Raw genomic sequence first — 16,988 nt, 5'->3', positions numbered from 1 at the left:
CTAAGTCCTCTTGTCTTATACAACAAGCCTGCAATCTTGAGATTTGGGAAAAAAAATCTCATAATACTACTACTGCTAGAGGAGAGACTACATCCTGCCTTGACCAATGTTTTTACAAGGTAACTCATACTAGGAAGGCAAACTGTTTATAACATTTTAGAAAGTTAAGGCCTTAAAATATGAGTTCCTTTTTTGGTAAGAAAGTGAGTTTTATAACATAGGCTCTATTCATGGAACAAATTAAATACAGTTAAGAGGCTCTACATAAATTTTTACCATTCTCTTCAAATAAAAATGCAATCACTTTCCAAGGGAAGACAATCTCTACTTATTTAGAAAGAATATGGTTAAGAGCATGACAATATTTATAGTTGTAGATAAAATGAAGGCAGAAAAAGTAACTATAAAGAGATGAAAAGCAATATACTTCATTTTTGTTAATTCTTTAAACAGAATCAGATTACACCAAAAATTTTACAAAACTGAGTCCATACTACATTCACAGGAATCATGTAAAAATAAGACAAGTATATAGATTTATCTTTCATGCCATCAATGATATTTTAAAACCCTGATGAGTATAGGGGTGCCTGGGTGGCTCAGATGGTTGGGTATCTGCCTTCAACTCAGGATATGATCCCAGGGTCTTGGGATCCAGCCCTGCGTTGTACTCCCTGCTCAAGAGGGAGTCTGCTTCTCACTTTCCCTCTGCTCATTCTTTCTTACTCTTTTCTTGCTTACTTTCTGTCTCAAATAAGTAAATAATAATAAAATCTTTAAAAATAGTAAAATAAAATTCTGATGAGTATTAATTGCGCTCCTCCTCTCCTCAGTACCTGAAGCTGTTCCATATGGCAGAGGAAAGATAACACGGCCACTACCTTCAAATCCTTTACCGTCTGTGGGTACTTTTACTTTATTTTTTTTTAATTTTTATTTATTTATGATAGTCACACACACAGAGAGAGAGAGAGAGAGAGGCAGAGACACAGGCAGAGGGAGAAGCAGGCTCCATGCACCGGAAGCCTGACGTGGGATTCGATCCCGGGTCTCCAGGATCGCGCCCTGGGCCAAAGGGAGGCGCTAAACCGCTGTGCCACCCAGGGATCCCCTACTTTAAATAATCACTATAAATAATTTCTATGGTGCTCTATCTTTAACATATTTTTAAAAATCCAACAAAAGATCTGATTATTTTGCCTTCTTCCTATTTTTTTTTTTAATTTATGATAGGCACACAGTGAGAGAGAGAGGCAGAGACACAGGCAGAGGGAGAAGCAGGCTCCATACACCAGGAGCCCAACGTGGAATTTGATCCCGGGTCTCCAGGACCGTGCCCTGGGCCAAAGGCAGGTGCTAAACCGCTGCGCTACCCAGGGATCCCACCTTCTTCCTATTTTGTTGATTGTGGTATGCTTTTAACACTTCTGTATAAATTACAGACAAGTAAAAAGGAAACCATGTTGTATAATTACTGTTATTCACTACATTCTAATTGCAAATAAGATTCTTTTTCAAAAGTTCTATCACCTCTGGAAGCTGTCATATTCAATGTTTGAAGGCTTTGGTGTTCTAATGGGACATAAGTCCCTTAAAGATTAGGCAAGGAAGCATGATGTCGGATGTCCCCACAGTAGAGAAGGGCAGTGATAACTGTCACAGTGATACACTGTGAAGAACAGAATTAAACTTGGAATTATTTCCAGTTGAACATTTAGCTCATTCTGATGTTTTCTATCACAAATAATGTAATCAATATGTGTATATATAATTCTTTGTTCAAAACTAGGGTGTGGACATTTAAAAGTCTTAATGAATACTACCAAATGTTCCCAACAAGGTATACCACTTAGAGTTCCCACCAGCAGTATTTAATTTATAGAGAATGCCCATCTCATCTCATCCTTGTTATCCTACAGTATTATCCTTTTCAAAATAACTGATTATTTTGTAGGTTAATTTACATTTCTTTAATTCTTGGTGATGCTGCATACTTACCACCATACATGAGAGAACAGTTTTTATCCTCTTCTCCACCTTCCTGCATCCTATACATTCCTTAAGTCATTGGAATTCGATTTTTGCCTCCAACAGTGTACTGAGGCCACTTTCCTTAGTTACCAACAGTATCCTAAGTGAAAAATCTAATGGCCTTTTTTAGTTTTCAAGGTCAAATTCACCATTATCTGATAATTCTCCAATATCCTTCCCCTTCCCTTAGGGCTAGGGGGAACTGTCCCTGATTTCTTATTTTTTAAAAGTGCTATCCAAATGAAATCTTTAAAAATTCTTCCTACTGCCCTGAATATGTTACAAACACACTGCCCTTACTTTTTCAATCTCTTCTTAAATTATTCTCTTTTGGTGAGCTGTAAACTCTAATTTCACTATCCATTAGACATTAAAAAAATATTTTTGGTCTTTCTCCTCCATCTCCAAGATGATACTCACTTTGGCACCTATGAAGATGCAATCACTATGGGAGATCTTCTCTCATTCCGAAAGTATAAAGAAATTTTTGTTCATACCTAGAAATACTAAAGAACATCAGACAGTACTTTTGAGACCTGTTGAATCTATTGTCCGAATTACTTCTAGGTACTTTGTAGTCAGGCTTATAAATGATCTATCGTCTTATGAGGAAGCTGATCTTCCTTTGCCTCTGCCCCTTCTGAAAGTTAAGGGCCGTGTACCACAACCATGGAGCCAAAGTACCCCAACCCCTCCCATCCAAGAAAGGAATGTGGCATCATCAGCTCAGATGATGTAGTCCTCATATAATTTTACAAGGCCCATTGCTTGGACCTAGTTTTACTGTGAAAACTTCAGCTCATTTTTACATTGTTACAGCTGTGACTCTCAGTTTAACTCCTTATTCTTATTCATCTAATTGTATTTATTACCCAACAAAACAGCCAACAGGGATGTATCAAAATTGGAAAAGCTGACTGTGATAGCTCCTACAACAGGCAACACTCAGTTGAAGAAGGCTGTGGAAGGAATCAGTGAAGATATATGGAAAGTACATAACTGATTTATTACATTTTATTAAAGCTCAATTAGGCTGAGCATGGAGCCCAATGCAAGGCTTCCACTCTCATGACTACGAGATCAAGGCCTGAGCTGAGATCAAGAGTTGGACACTTAACCAACTGAGCCACCCAGTTATATTTTGCATATCTTAAATGCTTAATTCAGTACCTGGTATATAAAAAACATGGGAGAAGTTGAAAGGGAATTGGTATTTATTAATATACCTGCTATGGTCAGGAACTTGATAAATGCTTATTTACTGATAAATGGAAAGACAAGAAAGGAAAAAAGAACTGATGGAATATATGTTGTGTATGTGTATATGTGTATGTGTGTGTGCGCACATATATATATAAATATATATATTTTAAAAATATATATGTTTTACATAGTCTATCATTTAAATACATATATTACATATATCAGTAAAATGTTTAGATTGGATTTCCTTTACTTCCTGTAATCTGTCTCTGATGGAAATCCCAAAAGAGGAGTTTCATGAATGTTTTGACTAACAGCATTATTGGAATAAATATTCAGCTTTCCAAACTGGTAATTTCAAAATACAGCTCATTTGCATATATAATTTCTAGAATTTTTGCTTAAAGAAATCCTTTTATAAACTCTATATTCTGTAGTAAGAGGTACACTTGACATTTATCTTCATGTTTAGCTAAATGTGATCCTGTGGTGGTAGGAAACACTGAGAATAACCAACTCCAAGGTCATATATGCAGTAGAGATAAGAACATGGACCCTCACTCTACACAGATGTGGACACCAGAATTTCAGGTACTGCCCCTGTTCTCTTTGGTCAAAGAGGAATCACCCTTATTAGGTGCTTTCTTGTGTCAGGCACTGTGTTAAGAGCTTTCTATGTATTAACATATCTCTCCCTTTCAAAACCCTATTAGGTAGGTCCTATTTTCACTCCCATTTTACCTATAAGAAAACTGTGACAAAGAGATTAAGTAATTTGTCCAAGATCACATAAGATGTGGTGACTTAAAAAAAAAAAGGGGTCACAGATGTTGAATGAATACCAGGACTGAGGAATTAATTACGATGATCTCAAATGCAGGGCAATAAGCTAAGGGCCAGAGGAAGGACCATGTTCTATGAAGACACAAAACCTCAGACACTTTGTTATCATGTGTATGACGTATCTGGAGGTGGCTGGGATGTAAACAGCTAAGTCATATAGCTGAAATCAGCGCTCTGATTAAGTGGGTACACGGAAGGTCCCCACCTGTTGCACTCAAGAATATTCATGGAGAGGCTGGCCTGGAGCAGGAAGTAGGCCAACTACAGTTTGGGGCCCAAACCTGGCCCATCCCCTTTTTTTAAACACCCAGTGAGCTAAGAAAGGTTCAGACATTCTTTTTTTTTTTTTTTCCCTCCAGTTTTAAATACAGTTTAGGTTCAGACATTCTTAAAGGCTGGGGGAAAAAAAACCCAAAAGAATAACAATATTTTGTGACACATGAAATTTACAAGATATTAAAATTTCAGTGTCCACAGATGAAGTTTCAGAGAGCCCAGCTGTATCCATTCACTTACATGTCGTCCATGCCGGTCTTCATGACACAGCAAGTACAGGTACAGCCCTGGAGCCTCAACCATATATTACTTGGCTCTTTATATAAAAAGTGTGCTGACCCCTTGGCTTAGAGAAACACTATACCAGAGAACATATGACACATAAGCAGATGAGACCAGCAAGGAAGACAGACACAGAGACATTTCTTCAGAATCTGTGACATACAGAATACTTTGGTGCTACAGTCAGTGCTATCAACTCTCTCCTAATATTTACTGCTAATAAAGCTCCCTTTGTGTTACACACCAGCTTTCAAATGCTTCGATACCAGGGCATTCAGCACAACTACTCTATGACTTTCTGAGGTGAAGAAGGCACTTGCCCTGGGAGGAAGCTGACAGGAGTAACAATCTTGCAAAATATGAGTCCTCAGTCCCTCTGGCTTCTCCAGGCTGCTTTTGCCCTACACATACTCAACCCTCTTTCTTCTAGAGGCCAGCTACATTTTGTTGATGTGATTCTTTGAATTTAGGTCTATTTACATATGCTTTTGCTATTTCCCCTCCTCAGAATGTAACCTTTGGCTGGTCCACAGGTGGTGGGCACTAAGCATGAGTGTTCACTCTGCCTGGGATACCACTGAAGTCAGCAAAATTGTGAAAAGATATTCTAGTAAAAAAACGTACCCTTGGAGTATATAATCTGAAAACAAAACTTCAAATTAAAAAGAAAAAAACATGGCTACAATGTATTTTATAAAGCGCACATTCCTCAAAAAGTTAACCATAAAGTTAATTTCTGTTCACTGAGTCATATTACCCTACTCACTTTCAATATAAAATTATTTTTAGTGTAAAACTAAGAGATACATTGTCACAGGAAAAGTTCACACCCAGGACAATAAAAACTAAAAAATGCAGTGAACTATTAAGTAGCACCCAGAATAAATAAAAACAATTTTAAAATGAAACCTTAATAACACAGTACTGAAATCACAAAATGCAACCATCATGCTAAAATGCAAGATGTAAGATGCCTTATAAGAAGGCACTCTTGTTTCCTGGGGACAGATACACATGAGAAACAGAGGTAGTCTGTGGATTTCCTGGTTTTTTAATGCAAGCCAGCACACTGGACAGGAATCTGATTACTCCTTTCATCTGGTCTATCCATGGTCTCGAGACCATACATCTGCTAACTATGGAGACTTGGAACTTGTCAAATATAGCTCTCCTTGTGGAAACTTTCACTGTGACTTAACTTTTTTCTGAATTGTTTGATGTTTTGGCACTGAGCAATTGAAACCTTAACTCCAAATTTGGCATTTAAAAGTCATGTATTTCTACCTCAAGGAGTTAGATTCATTTCATTTTAAGTTAATTCTACAAAAACAAACTAATGTACTGAAGATCCTGGAATGGGTAATTCAATATCCTAAACCAAACACTATTGCTTTGCATGCAGTTTGTATATAATAGTAATAATAATAATGATAATAATAATAATAATAATAATAATAATAGCAGCTACTCAGTGTGTGCCAGGCATTGCACTGAGCCCCCTTCCATGAGTTGTGCATATAATTTTAAGTTAGTCTCAAGCTCACACCACCTCCCAGGGTAATGACACTTGGGAATGACAGAGCTAGGGCATGAGGCCAGAGGCTGGATGACTGCTGCTACTGTGAATTTGAATTTGGTGGTAATAGTTGTAGCAACCTTTCTATACACTGTTATCACATTTACTCTTGTAATATCTCTTTTAAGGTCCCATCAGCTGGGAGCTTGTCAGAAATACAAATTCCTTGGTGTGGCCCAGACTGGTTCAGAAATGCTGGACTTAGGAGTTTGGCAGGCTATTTTTATAAGTGTTCCAGGTGACTCTGCCATATGCTAAAATTGGAGAATCACTGAAGAGGACAGGAGCTGGGGCTTATTAAACAAACTAATAGCAAAAGTAAGGCTGTAGTAGGACTAGCCTGATCCACAAAACAAACAAACAAACAAACAAACAAAAAAAAAAAACAATTTTCAAGGGCCCTCAAGCATTTCATTTTATATAATCTAATCATTCTGATATTTAAGTTCCCTATGGTCCTCTCATCTGGGCAATACTTTAAAAACCTAGACGCAGGCACTACATTTATTTTAACAGCTTAAGGCTGGCCTCTTGGATGCATTTAGAAAATCACCCCTTTCTGCTATGTGATCTGTGGATCAAATCCAGAGAGAAGTGCCAAATATTTCCATGTTACTACATAAATGTGCATCTCAAGGTTTCACAGGCAGAGGCAGAAGATGGGTAAGATTGGGGTCTGTCACATGTGGGTTTGTACTGGGAAATCCTGAGGTATAATAGGTAAGTGATTGGCACTGTTGAGTGTGAGGGAGAGTGCTGGTGAGGATGGAGGCGCATTGGCAGTGTGCTGCAGCAAGCTCTGAGAGGGCCCCATGAGGTGGAAGGGAAGAGAAAATGAGACAGGCATCCACAGCACACTTTATTCACACTTCAAAGCCAGGACATCCTGCACTGAGGCCTGTGCCAAGAGCTGGAGAAAAAAAGTCAGAAAATATGATTCTTGAAAAAGTGTCAGGGTAACCAGCAAGGTCACCAAAAGAGGCATTCCCACTTGAGCTGCAGGAGGGAATGAAGAAGTCTGGGATGCCATGTATCTCAAGGGATCAGGAAATAAAGAACAAAAAGGCAAATGGTGTGGGGGGGCGGGGGAGAAAGAAAGCAAGAACCCTAAAAAGGAAGTATTTAATGCTTAAAACTTGTGCCAAGAGGACCAAACAGCATGAAACCCAGCTTGTAAAAGTGTCTCAATAACACAGAATTTCTACTCCAAGATTCCCTCCTGTGAGAATAAGGCTTATTTGTACACCAGAATTGTTTGTATTGGACTTAAAACAGACTGGATGAGAGAAAGGAAAATTTATTAAAAAAGAGAAAGGCAATGGGGGAAGGGCAGGACCAGGAAGCAAATTTGTAACAGAAAGGCCTCTCCTTCTGTGCACTCAGGTATCAGATCTGAGGTAGCCTCATATTTCTCTATTGTGAGTCTTTTTCTTAAAGATTTTATTTATTTATTCATGAGAGACACAGAGAGAGAAGCAGAGCCATAGGCAGAGAGAGAAGCAGGCTCCCTGCAGGGAGCCCGATGTGGGACTCAATTCTAGGACCCTGGGATCATGACCTGAGCCAAAGGCAGATGCTCAACTGCTGAGCCACCCTACTATGCTAGCCACCCTAGGATGCTGAGGCATCCCTACTATGAGTCTTTTGTTCGCTGCACTAACCCTGACCATGGTGGAGGTCCCAGGGCCAAGTGAGGCATTTCGTTTTGTTCTGAAACATAGTGTGATATAAGGAGTATTAGGGAGAGGTCACCTTGGGAGGCTGAACAGCTCTACATTTTGAAGGACCTAGCACCTCAGTGGCATCTGAGGCACACTTTGATCCTTTTGATGTTCTGAGAGGCGGATGTTAGTCTGCCAGGGATAATTTCTTGGGGTGGGACTGTGGACACTATCCTATGGGCTCTGGCTTAGCACCAAACTATTCAAGGTTCTTAGAGCATGCCGTGGCATTCTGTTAGGAGGTCCTTATGTTTCTGAAGCAGATTTTCAAAGATCTCAGACATCTGGGTAACTCAGGCTCAGGTTTAGGGGTTAACACTGGTGACATTTTGCAAGCTTACAAATTACCAGGGAAGGCTCCGAGAATTTAACATAGGCTGTTGGGGGTTGTTTGGGATGCGCTGGTTGGTTACTCTGAACTTAAGAGTTATTTAATTTATTTGAGAGAGAGAGAGAGACAGAGATAGTGACACAGATAGTAGGAGCGGGAGGAGAGCAAGAAGCAGGCTCCCCACTGAGCAGGGAGCCCTATGAAGGGCTCAATCCCAGGACCCTGGGATCATGACCTGAGCCAAAGGCAGACGCTTCACCAACTGAGCCACCCAGGCACCCCTGAACTTCAGATTTTTAAGAGGAAGTGTAGAAAACTTAGAAGATAGTGAATCCAGTCCTAGAATTGTAATAAATATTTAATACTTCCCTAGGGGTTACTTAAGACAATTACTCCCTATGGGACACTCAATTTCAAAAAAAAAAAAAAAATCATATAGGCTACTTGTTTCCTAAGAGAAAAGGATGAACAAGGGCAGCAAGTTGGTCTGGTGAACCTAAGTTCCTCTTAACTGATGCACAAAACCTTGTGGGCTGACCTCTTGGCCATTTGGGACATTTTTGGTACATGTTCTCTTATATACAATTCCAAAATCAAAAGCTCCTGAAAGCCAAGTTTTCAGGTGACAATATGTAAACTTCATGGGCATAAAGCCTGACTTGACCTGAAGCTATTTTTAGCCATCATTTATCCTTAGTGTTATTATTCATGTTTCACGAATCAGTAATAGTTATGTTTGACTGAGATGCTCCCTAGGGGTACTATATATGGGTGATGCACCATACTACTTTTCTAAACTCTAAAAAATGTTGAATTCTACAACACACTCAGCCCTATGGGCTTTGGAGAAGAGGTTGCAGGCCTGTAGTTCTCCAGCTTATTATGAGAATAGCTAGAACAGATCTCTCACAACCAGGACTCAGTTAAATCCAACCCCACATGAAAGTACAAGTGGGGCCAGGGAAACAGAACTGAGGTGACATCTGAGAGTTAGGGGACACTATGGAGATGCCAATGCCCATCATGACCATGGAGGGCTGACCATGTAAATGGCGACTCCCTGATGTGGCAGATGCCCCTTGGCATCCCTGGAACTCAAGCTGAAAGCTGCTTCTACTAATTTCTGAAGCTCTGGTAATGACTCCTGTGACCTAAGAGTAAACAGGTGAGGACTGTGAGGTTCAGCTGGAGAAGCTGGACTGTTCCTTAGAGAATCAAATTGTCTTGTTAGAACTAGATGCCACTGACGATTGTAAATGCTTAAACCCATCTGGCAAAGCAGAGCTTAGAACTCAGGAAAGAATCTTTGTCCCAACTGCAGTTTCTATCTACAGGAAGTTAGAACACACATGTGCATTTCTCTAGCACAGCACCTGAAACCTGTGTGTCTTTCTAACTAGATTTTAATTTCCCTGGGCACAGGGATCATGTTTTACTTATCCCCATGTCCTTGGCACTTGGCACAGTATTTATCTGGCACCTGATGTGCATCTAATAAATGTTTGTGAATGAAAGGCCTATCTGAACTAAGGGTTGCATTTGCCTTTGTCCTGACTCCTAGATCACAGAGATAGGAGAATGATGTTGGGTAGTGCATGGATTTGAATCATGTATGTATGATGGTGCTAAGTATGGATATGAGAGATCATGTATATATCCCACTTTAGCATTTATTTTTCCACTTGGTTTCCTTAAAACCACCAAACTTCTATTACTCCCCTGACAAAGACACAGAAGCCGTATTTTGTTGATGAGGAATGAGGGAAGGAAAACCTAACAATCTTATTAGGTAATGGTGTGACAAGCAATCAAAGTCAAGGAACTGAGAGATTCAAACAAATTTAGAAATCACCTGAAGCCTACAGTATTTACAGTTGGTCCAAAGACAGATGGCTGTCATGATCAAGACAGGGACTAGAACCACGGCTCCTAATTCCCAGACTGGCACTATTTCTATAAGAAAAGTGTAAAGACTCAGGACTGCCAGCATTTTTTAAGATCATCTTACTTCTCAAGGTACTGCCTTAAAATGTAAATTTAAAAAATTAACACAGTAAAACCTCATTAGTATGGAAATCTATATTAATCTATCCAGCATGAACTTACTTAGAAATCACTTAGCAGAAACAGGTATGGTTACTTAAGAAAGTTAAAATCCACTAACATTTATAGTCATTTACATAGCAGACTGCTTACAAAATTAATTAGAATGAGTGAGACTTTACTGTGTATGGAACAAAGGATATATTTTTTTGGATTATTCCAGATGTTTCTAGAAGCCTGTGTACTACACATCTGTCAGGAAATACTTACCACTGCTGGCACTGCCCTCTCTTCTGCTGCGGGGACCCCCACTGCCATCTCTGCCAGACTTTATGCGCTAGAACAAGAAGATGAGTTTAAAAGAATAAATGATATTCTCTCAGAGTTGAATATAAATAAATATTGATTTTTAAATTAACATTACGTGTAGCACTTAAGATTCACTGCTCCTACCCCCTAAAAGCTGAGTTCAAATTGCTCCTTATCTGAGAGTTGATTCTATGGGAGAGATGAGGTTGTTCTGTAAGTAAAGGATTCACAGCCTGCCCTCTACCAGGGTGCTCAGTCTTTATTAAATACTCAAGTGGGACCTCCACTTTTAGCTTTTGAAATTCAACTTCTACAATAAAAGCATGATTAAAACCTCACAAAACACCTAAGATCTGTACAGAGGTCCACTTTCCCAGGTATAAACTCACTCTTAAAACTTAAGTATCTTCAAGCTGTGACATTCTTAGGTTTCTTGAAGCAATTTATGGCTATTTTGTGTTTTGCTTAAGTGTTAGACATTTTGTATTGACACCGAATCTGTCTGAGTTCACACTGCCAGATTCTCGTATGTCTAATGCTGTGTTTAGAGACACAAGGCAGTTAGTGACCAGAATCAGACAGCTTTTGATAAATGTTTACTGTACAACTGACTGAAAAATTTTAAACATAGGTTGGTAGTACCTTATTTAGATCTTTAATAATATAAACACAATTTCATATTTAATTCAAAGGACGAGGGACTATTTATTCCCTCAACCCTGACAACTCCCTAGATATTTATAAATTATTAGGTCATGGATGGAATTATTGACATTGTGGTCTGCTAGGAAGAAACAAATTTCCTTTCAATAACTTAAGACTTGTTTCTGTAAAATGGAACACTCTCCTAAAACTCAGGACTTTCACATATATGTAAACATGCTCACATTTTTTGTTAAAAAAGAAACCTCCCTTGAAATCCCATCTCTCTTCCTTGCCCCTTCACTTTTGAAAATCTAAAAATGATTTAACAAAATAAAAATTTTAAGGTCTATAATCAGATTTTATCTCAAAACTTGTTTTTCATCTCACCATAGATTATTTCTAGCATATCTAAAAGACCTACATAATGCTAAAATAAACTCACAAAGACAAATGCCCATGTAACTTGAAATTTTTTCAAATCAAATGTGAGAAAAGATCTTGCATCCTGTTTCAGTAACCATACATTTAGAATAGGACAATTTAAGAAAGTGAGCACTTTCCACAATCACCATTCTTCACCCCTTCACACCTATTCTTTGCTCTCATCTAGAACTTCCCAATCCTTTAGCTCATATCCATATTTTCCTAATTAATTCCCTTAAATCTTTATTTTCATCCTAGAATCACCCCATCACCTTAAGGACAACTCCATCAGGACCTCCAGGCCCCTTGCTTGCCCACCTGTCTACTCTACTCACCAAGAAACCTAAAATCTGGCTTGATTCAATGACTTCTCTTCTTCCTCTCCTATTCCTGGGACACTGTGCTCTAGTGGACACATATCACATAAACACATGACAGTGCCAGCCTTCAGGGGCCTCCCCACTGCTGGTTCAGCTCTGTCCCCATGGAATAAGCATATTTTTAATACACCACGTTCTGTTCTTCTCACCTTTGGAAACTGACTGTGCCCCTCCTACTTTGTGAATAAAAGGCAGCCTGCACCCGCTGGATGTGCCAGTTCCCTCCTTCCATGGACCCTGTCTGCCATACCCTTCTTCATCTTCTTCCCAGCTCCCACTTATCCCTTAAAGCTCAGAGCCACTCTCATCTCAGGGAAACTCCCCAGCACCCATGCCCTCCTTACACTCATGGTCTGCCCTGCTTGTCTTTTTCCTTCACTACTCTCCTGGGGCAGAGAATGTGGAGTTTGTTTTGTTTGGGGCGGGGGGCGGGGGGGAAGAAGGGAGAGAGCGGAAAAGAGACTAAGAGAGGAGGAGCAACAAGAGAGGGAGAGAGAGACAATCTTAAGCAGGCTCCATGCCAGCATGGAGCCCAGTGTGGGGCTACATCTCACAACCCTGAGATCATGAGCTGAGCCAAAATCAAGAGTTGGATAACTTAGCCACTTGGGTGCCCCAAGAATGAGGGTTTTTATCCCCTTCCATCTGAGTATCTATTTGCTGCTGAAAACAAACAAATTCCACTCTACTAAATCTTATGGACTTTGTTTTCTAATCCTCTTTGAATTTCGGCTGATACTCTTCCTTTTCTATTTAGATTACTGAGTCCTGCTCTTGCCATTTTGTTCTTTTCCAGACATACAGTCAAGGTTGACAGAATGCTTTGCAGCTAACTTTTTTTGTGTTCAGTGAAGAAGAAACATAAAACATCTCTTTATAAAGTGGCACTATGAGGCTCACAGTGCTAAGGGCCAGGTCACACTGCTCCAGGCCCGCAGTAGGCAGGTGTGGCAGAGAAGGTCTCTCTTGCCTGGCCAAACAGCCCAATGCCTGGAACTGCTTACTGATGGCACCAGTGAATACTTGTGTAAAGTTTTCTTCCTACTCTGGAATGTAGGTCCCCCAAGCACAAAGGGGAGAACAGTCTTTTTTTCCCATAATAGTTCCAGGAAGAGAAACAAGTTCTCTGAAAAATCAGTCTAAATACATTTCTTGCTTTAACATTTTAAAGTAGGAGTTAGGGATTCAGGGAGATACTCTATCCTTGACCCAAATAAACTTGAATCAATTTATCTTTCTTTCTTTGGTCTAAATAAATCCTTCTCCATTTTTAAATAATTTAAAAAAAATCCATGGCCTGATTTATTTTACATCCACTTCCTACCCCGCCACGGTCCAAATCAGATTCCACACCCTGAGCTGGTATTTGATCATTTGCATGATGACCCTATGGGAACATATACTTTAGACAAGTGCTTTTCAAACTTTAGTGAACAGAAAAATACCTGGAGGGCTTGTTTGAAAAAAAAAAAAACAAAACAAAACACAAAGAGATGCTTGAATTTAACTCTGGGATAGGGTTTGGGTAGGTTTGAGGTGGGGCCCAAGACTGTGTAATGCTAAGACATGCCCAGCTGATTGTGAGGCTCCAGTGGTCCATAAAGCATGCTTGAATAGCACTGTTCTGAGACCTTAACACCTAATCAAATTCTGGTGAGCAAGGTACATTTTCATTTAATTCATTGTATGAGTTCCCAACTTCTGTGAGTGCAGAGTAAGGACAGACTATGTATCAACTGAAAATAATGATTTGCGTCATCCTTTTCCAGTACTATTCATAAGGTAGTAAGGCATAGTAGTTAGGAACCTGGACTTGGGAACCAGCCTCCCTGGAGTTGAAGCCTAGGTCTGTCCCCAAAAGGTGTGTGACCTGGAGGAAGTTACTTAGCCACCATGGGTCTCAGTTTTTCCATCTGTTTAAAAAAGTAATAATAAAGCCAAATCCAACATCATAGGTCTACTGTGATGATTAAATTAGTTAATACATAGAGTGCCTGTACTTATCATGCACTCAGTAAATGTTAGCTGTTGCTGTTATTAATGTCTAGTTAAGCAGATGTAATCATATGGAATTAAAGGGAAAACTGTAACCAGAACCATGAAGAGTGCTAACATTCACGAACATTCATCCAGCATCTTCACTTCTTTTCCTTCCTGCTGCCAAACTTCCACAATTATTAGTACTTCCAGAGGAAAGGAAGGGATAGGACTTGGGGTCAACTTTATATTCCTTTCAGCATTTCTAGGTAAACATTTGATGTGATTATCTATGATATCCCTGCTTTCAATTAAACATCCATTTCACAAACTGTCTCAAGTTCACAATACAGAAATGTTCTTCTTCAGCAAGAAACATCAAAATTAGACTGTAGAGAGTCACCAACTCTAAAAAAGATAGTTGACTAACTGAAGATGTTTAAAGAAATCATGGCCTATCTATATAATAGTGCATTAGCAGGCATTAACAATGATTATATGAAGACATTCTGATTACATAGAAAATGTTAAGTTTCTGCATTAGGGCAGATTCTAAATAAACACAGGAAAAATAACAAGTTTTAAGTTCAGATTTAGAAAAGAAGAGTGTCCTTAACTCAGGAGTTTATTTATTATACTTTATGTACTATGCAAACCAGGAAATAGAATGCTCTGCCCATGGGCTCACAATCTCAGAAACAAACTGAAATGGGATATGCAATAATTAAAAGATAAATTAGCTCTCAGTGAGAATTCTTTTTAAGTCTCTTCTTCCTAGGACCTTTCTTTTCCTTTATTTTTTCTCTTCCACTGTGTATTTATAAGCAAAACATAAGTGAGAAAACATTAAGAAAATGTTTCTTTTTAAAAATTTTTTAAAAGATTTTATTTATTTGACAGAAAGAGAGAGAGCGAGAGCGAGCGCACAAGCAGGGGGAGTGGCAGGCAGAGGGAGAGGGAGTAGCAGCCTCTCACTTGAGGAAGAAGCCTGATATGGGGCTTGCTCCCAGGACCTTGGGACCATGACCTGAGCTGAAGGCAGATGCTTAACCAACTGAGCCACCCAGGAACCCTGAAAATGTTTATTTCAGATTTAATGAAAAGTACCAAAGAACAAAGAAATTGATTTCAAGGGCACTGAAAAAAGAGTGCTTTGTGGATGAGGACTGTGACTTTGACTGTAAGGAAAGATTAGGCAGTAACATTTGAGGGAAAATATTAAAGAGAAGCTATAATGAAAGAAGATATCTAAGTGATCTTGGGTTTTATACAGATTACAATGAGGACAGTGATAAAATATTACCAAAAGAGATACTGCTCAAGTACTGTGAGACATTAATAATCAGAGTAAATACGTAAGAGAAACACTGGATAATCTAAATGCATCTAAATGCATCAATAGTAACTTGTATGAGTTTACTAAAGTATTCTTAATTAAGTCATTAAGGAATTATTTTAGTGATGACAGTGGAAGGATATCAGGTCTATGAGAGAGAAAGATAAAAATTGATTATATTCAATGTACATATATTTTGATGGAAGAGGAATCAAAAGGCTGGGTACTAACTAGAAAGGAAAAGCAGTCTCAATGACATTACATATTCATTCATAATAGTATCCAGTAGCCCATAGCAGTCAGCCAGAGGAAGAAAGAGTTTAACACCACACAGAGAAAATGCATAAAGGAAAGAGGATACGATAAGAGGAAAGGCAGAAGGAGAGAGGAAACCAATAAAGAGGTGAAGTACTACAAAGACTGGAACCAGCGCACGATATTATAATGGCTCAACCGAGATACAACTAACTAAACATGGGGAAATCAAGTGATAAGAAAATTGTTTGATTCTTCTTAATGAAACACATTTAATAGTGATTATGATAACAATTATGATAACTTGAACTTTGATTTATCTCCATTTAATTTTACAAAGCTTTCATACAGGTTACCTAATTTAGCAATTGGTACATGGTAGTAAATTGGTTTCCACAGCAAGTTTTAAACTATTTACCCTACCATGGCATTTTGATACCAACTTGATGTTTTATAGAATTTTTTTTTTTTTTAGAATTTTTAAGGTAAAAATCTATGTCATGCTCATAATCCTTAAACAACTGATACTTTAAAAAACAATAAAACAATCAGATCCCATCTCCAAAGCAAAGACAAGATAACCACATTTTGAAGCAAAGACAAGATAACCACATTTTGAAGCAAAGACAAGATAACTACATTTTGAAAGCAAATATGGAACTTAGATTTAATTATCTAAGATAATTTCTTTAAAAAGTCTAACCTTAAAGAATATATTTTTCTATGAAAGGCAGACACTCAAAAATCATGCTGAATTTTTAAACATTCTAGGCTCAAACTTAGGAGAGATTATTTTCTTAAAGAAGTAAAACTAAGAACACTGTTATTCCATATATTGCATGAAACACAGAAATACACTTAAAATGCTTCCATGTATATTACTAATATTCTCAGAGCCATGCTCTACTACATAATGAAACAGCTTAAAGAAAAAGTACTATTATCATATACAATTGCCTCTTAGTTTCCATGGACCACAGGATACTCCAACTGAAATTAACTGTATAAATTAACCTGTAAGTTATTTTGTATTGTGGAAAGTTACAGTGATTTGAGTAATCTCCACGAAAGTATGTTGACTCTGATGTACTTTCTCCTATTAAGAATTGGTTCTTCATGAGAGACTCCTAACTCTGGGAAATGAGCAGGGGGTGGTGGAAAGGGAGGTGGGCGGGGGGTGGGGGTGGCTGGGTGGTGGGCACTGAGGGGGGAACTTGATGGGATGAGCACTGGGTGTTATGCTATATGTTGGCAAATTGAACTCCAATAAAAAAAGAAAAAAAGAAAAAAAAAGAATTGGTTCTTGATAAGAATTTTATCTTCAAACTAGAATTTTAGGTATTCTTCCTTTTATGCC

The 16,988-nt window shown here is 38.6% G+C and overlaps 1 protein-coding gene across 3 annotated transcripts in view; it reads right to left on the bottom strand.

Moving 5' to 3' along the window:
• The window catches only part of IFT88 (intraflagellar transport 88), a 135,651-nt gene that overhangs the window by 18,955 nt on the left and 99,708 nt on the right, over nucleotides 1–16,988 (bottom strand). For all 3 annotated transcript variants that reach the window (XM_055317336.1, XM_055317335.1, XM_055317334.1), the window contains one exon: nucleotides 10,577–10,643. In XM_055317336.1, the coding sequence (XP_055173311.1) occupies nucleotides 10,577–10,643 (67 nt within the window). The remainder of the gene's footprint in view (nucleotides 1–10,576; nucleotides 10,644–16,988) is intronic.

The sequence above is a fragment of the Nyctereutes procyonoides genome, unplaced genomic scaffold (assembly GCF_905146905.1).
Source record: "Nyctereutes procyonoides isolate TBG_1078 unplaced genomic scaffold, NYPRO_anot_genome, whole genome shotgun sequence".
Classification (NCBI taxonomy): domain Eukaryota; kingdom Metazoa; phylum Chordata; class Mammalia; order Carnivora; family Canidae; genus Nyctereutes; species Nyctereutes procyonoides.
This window is presented reverse-complemented; position numbering and strand designations above follow the sequence as displayed.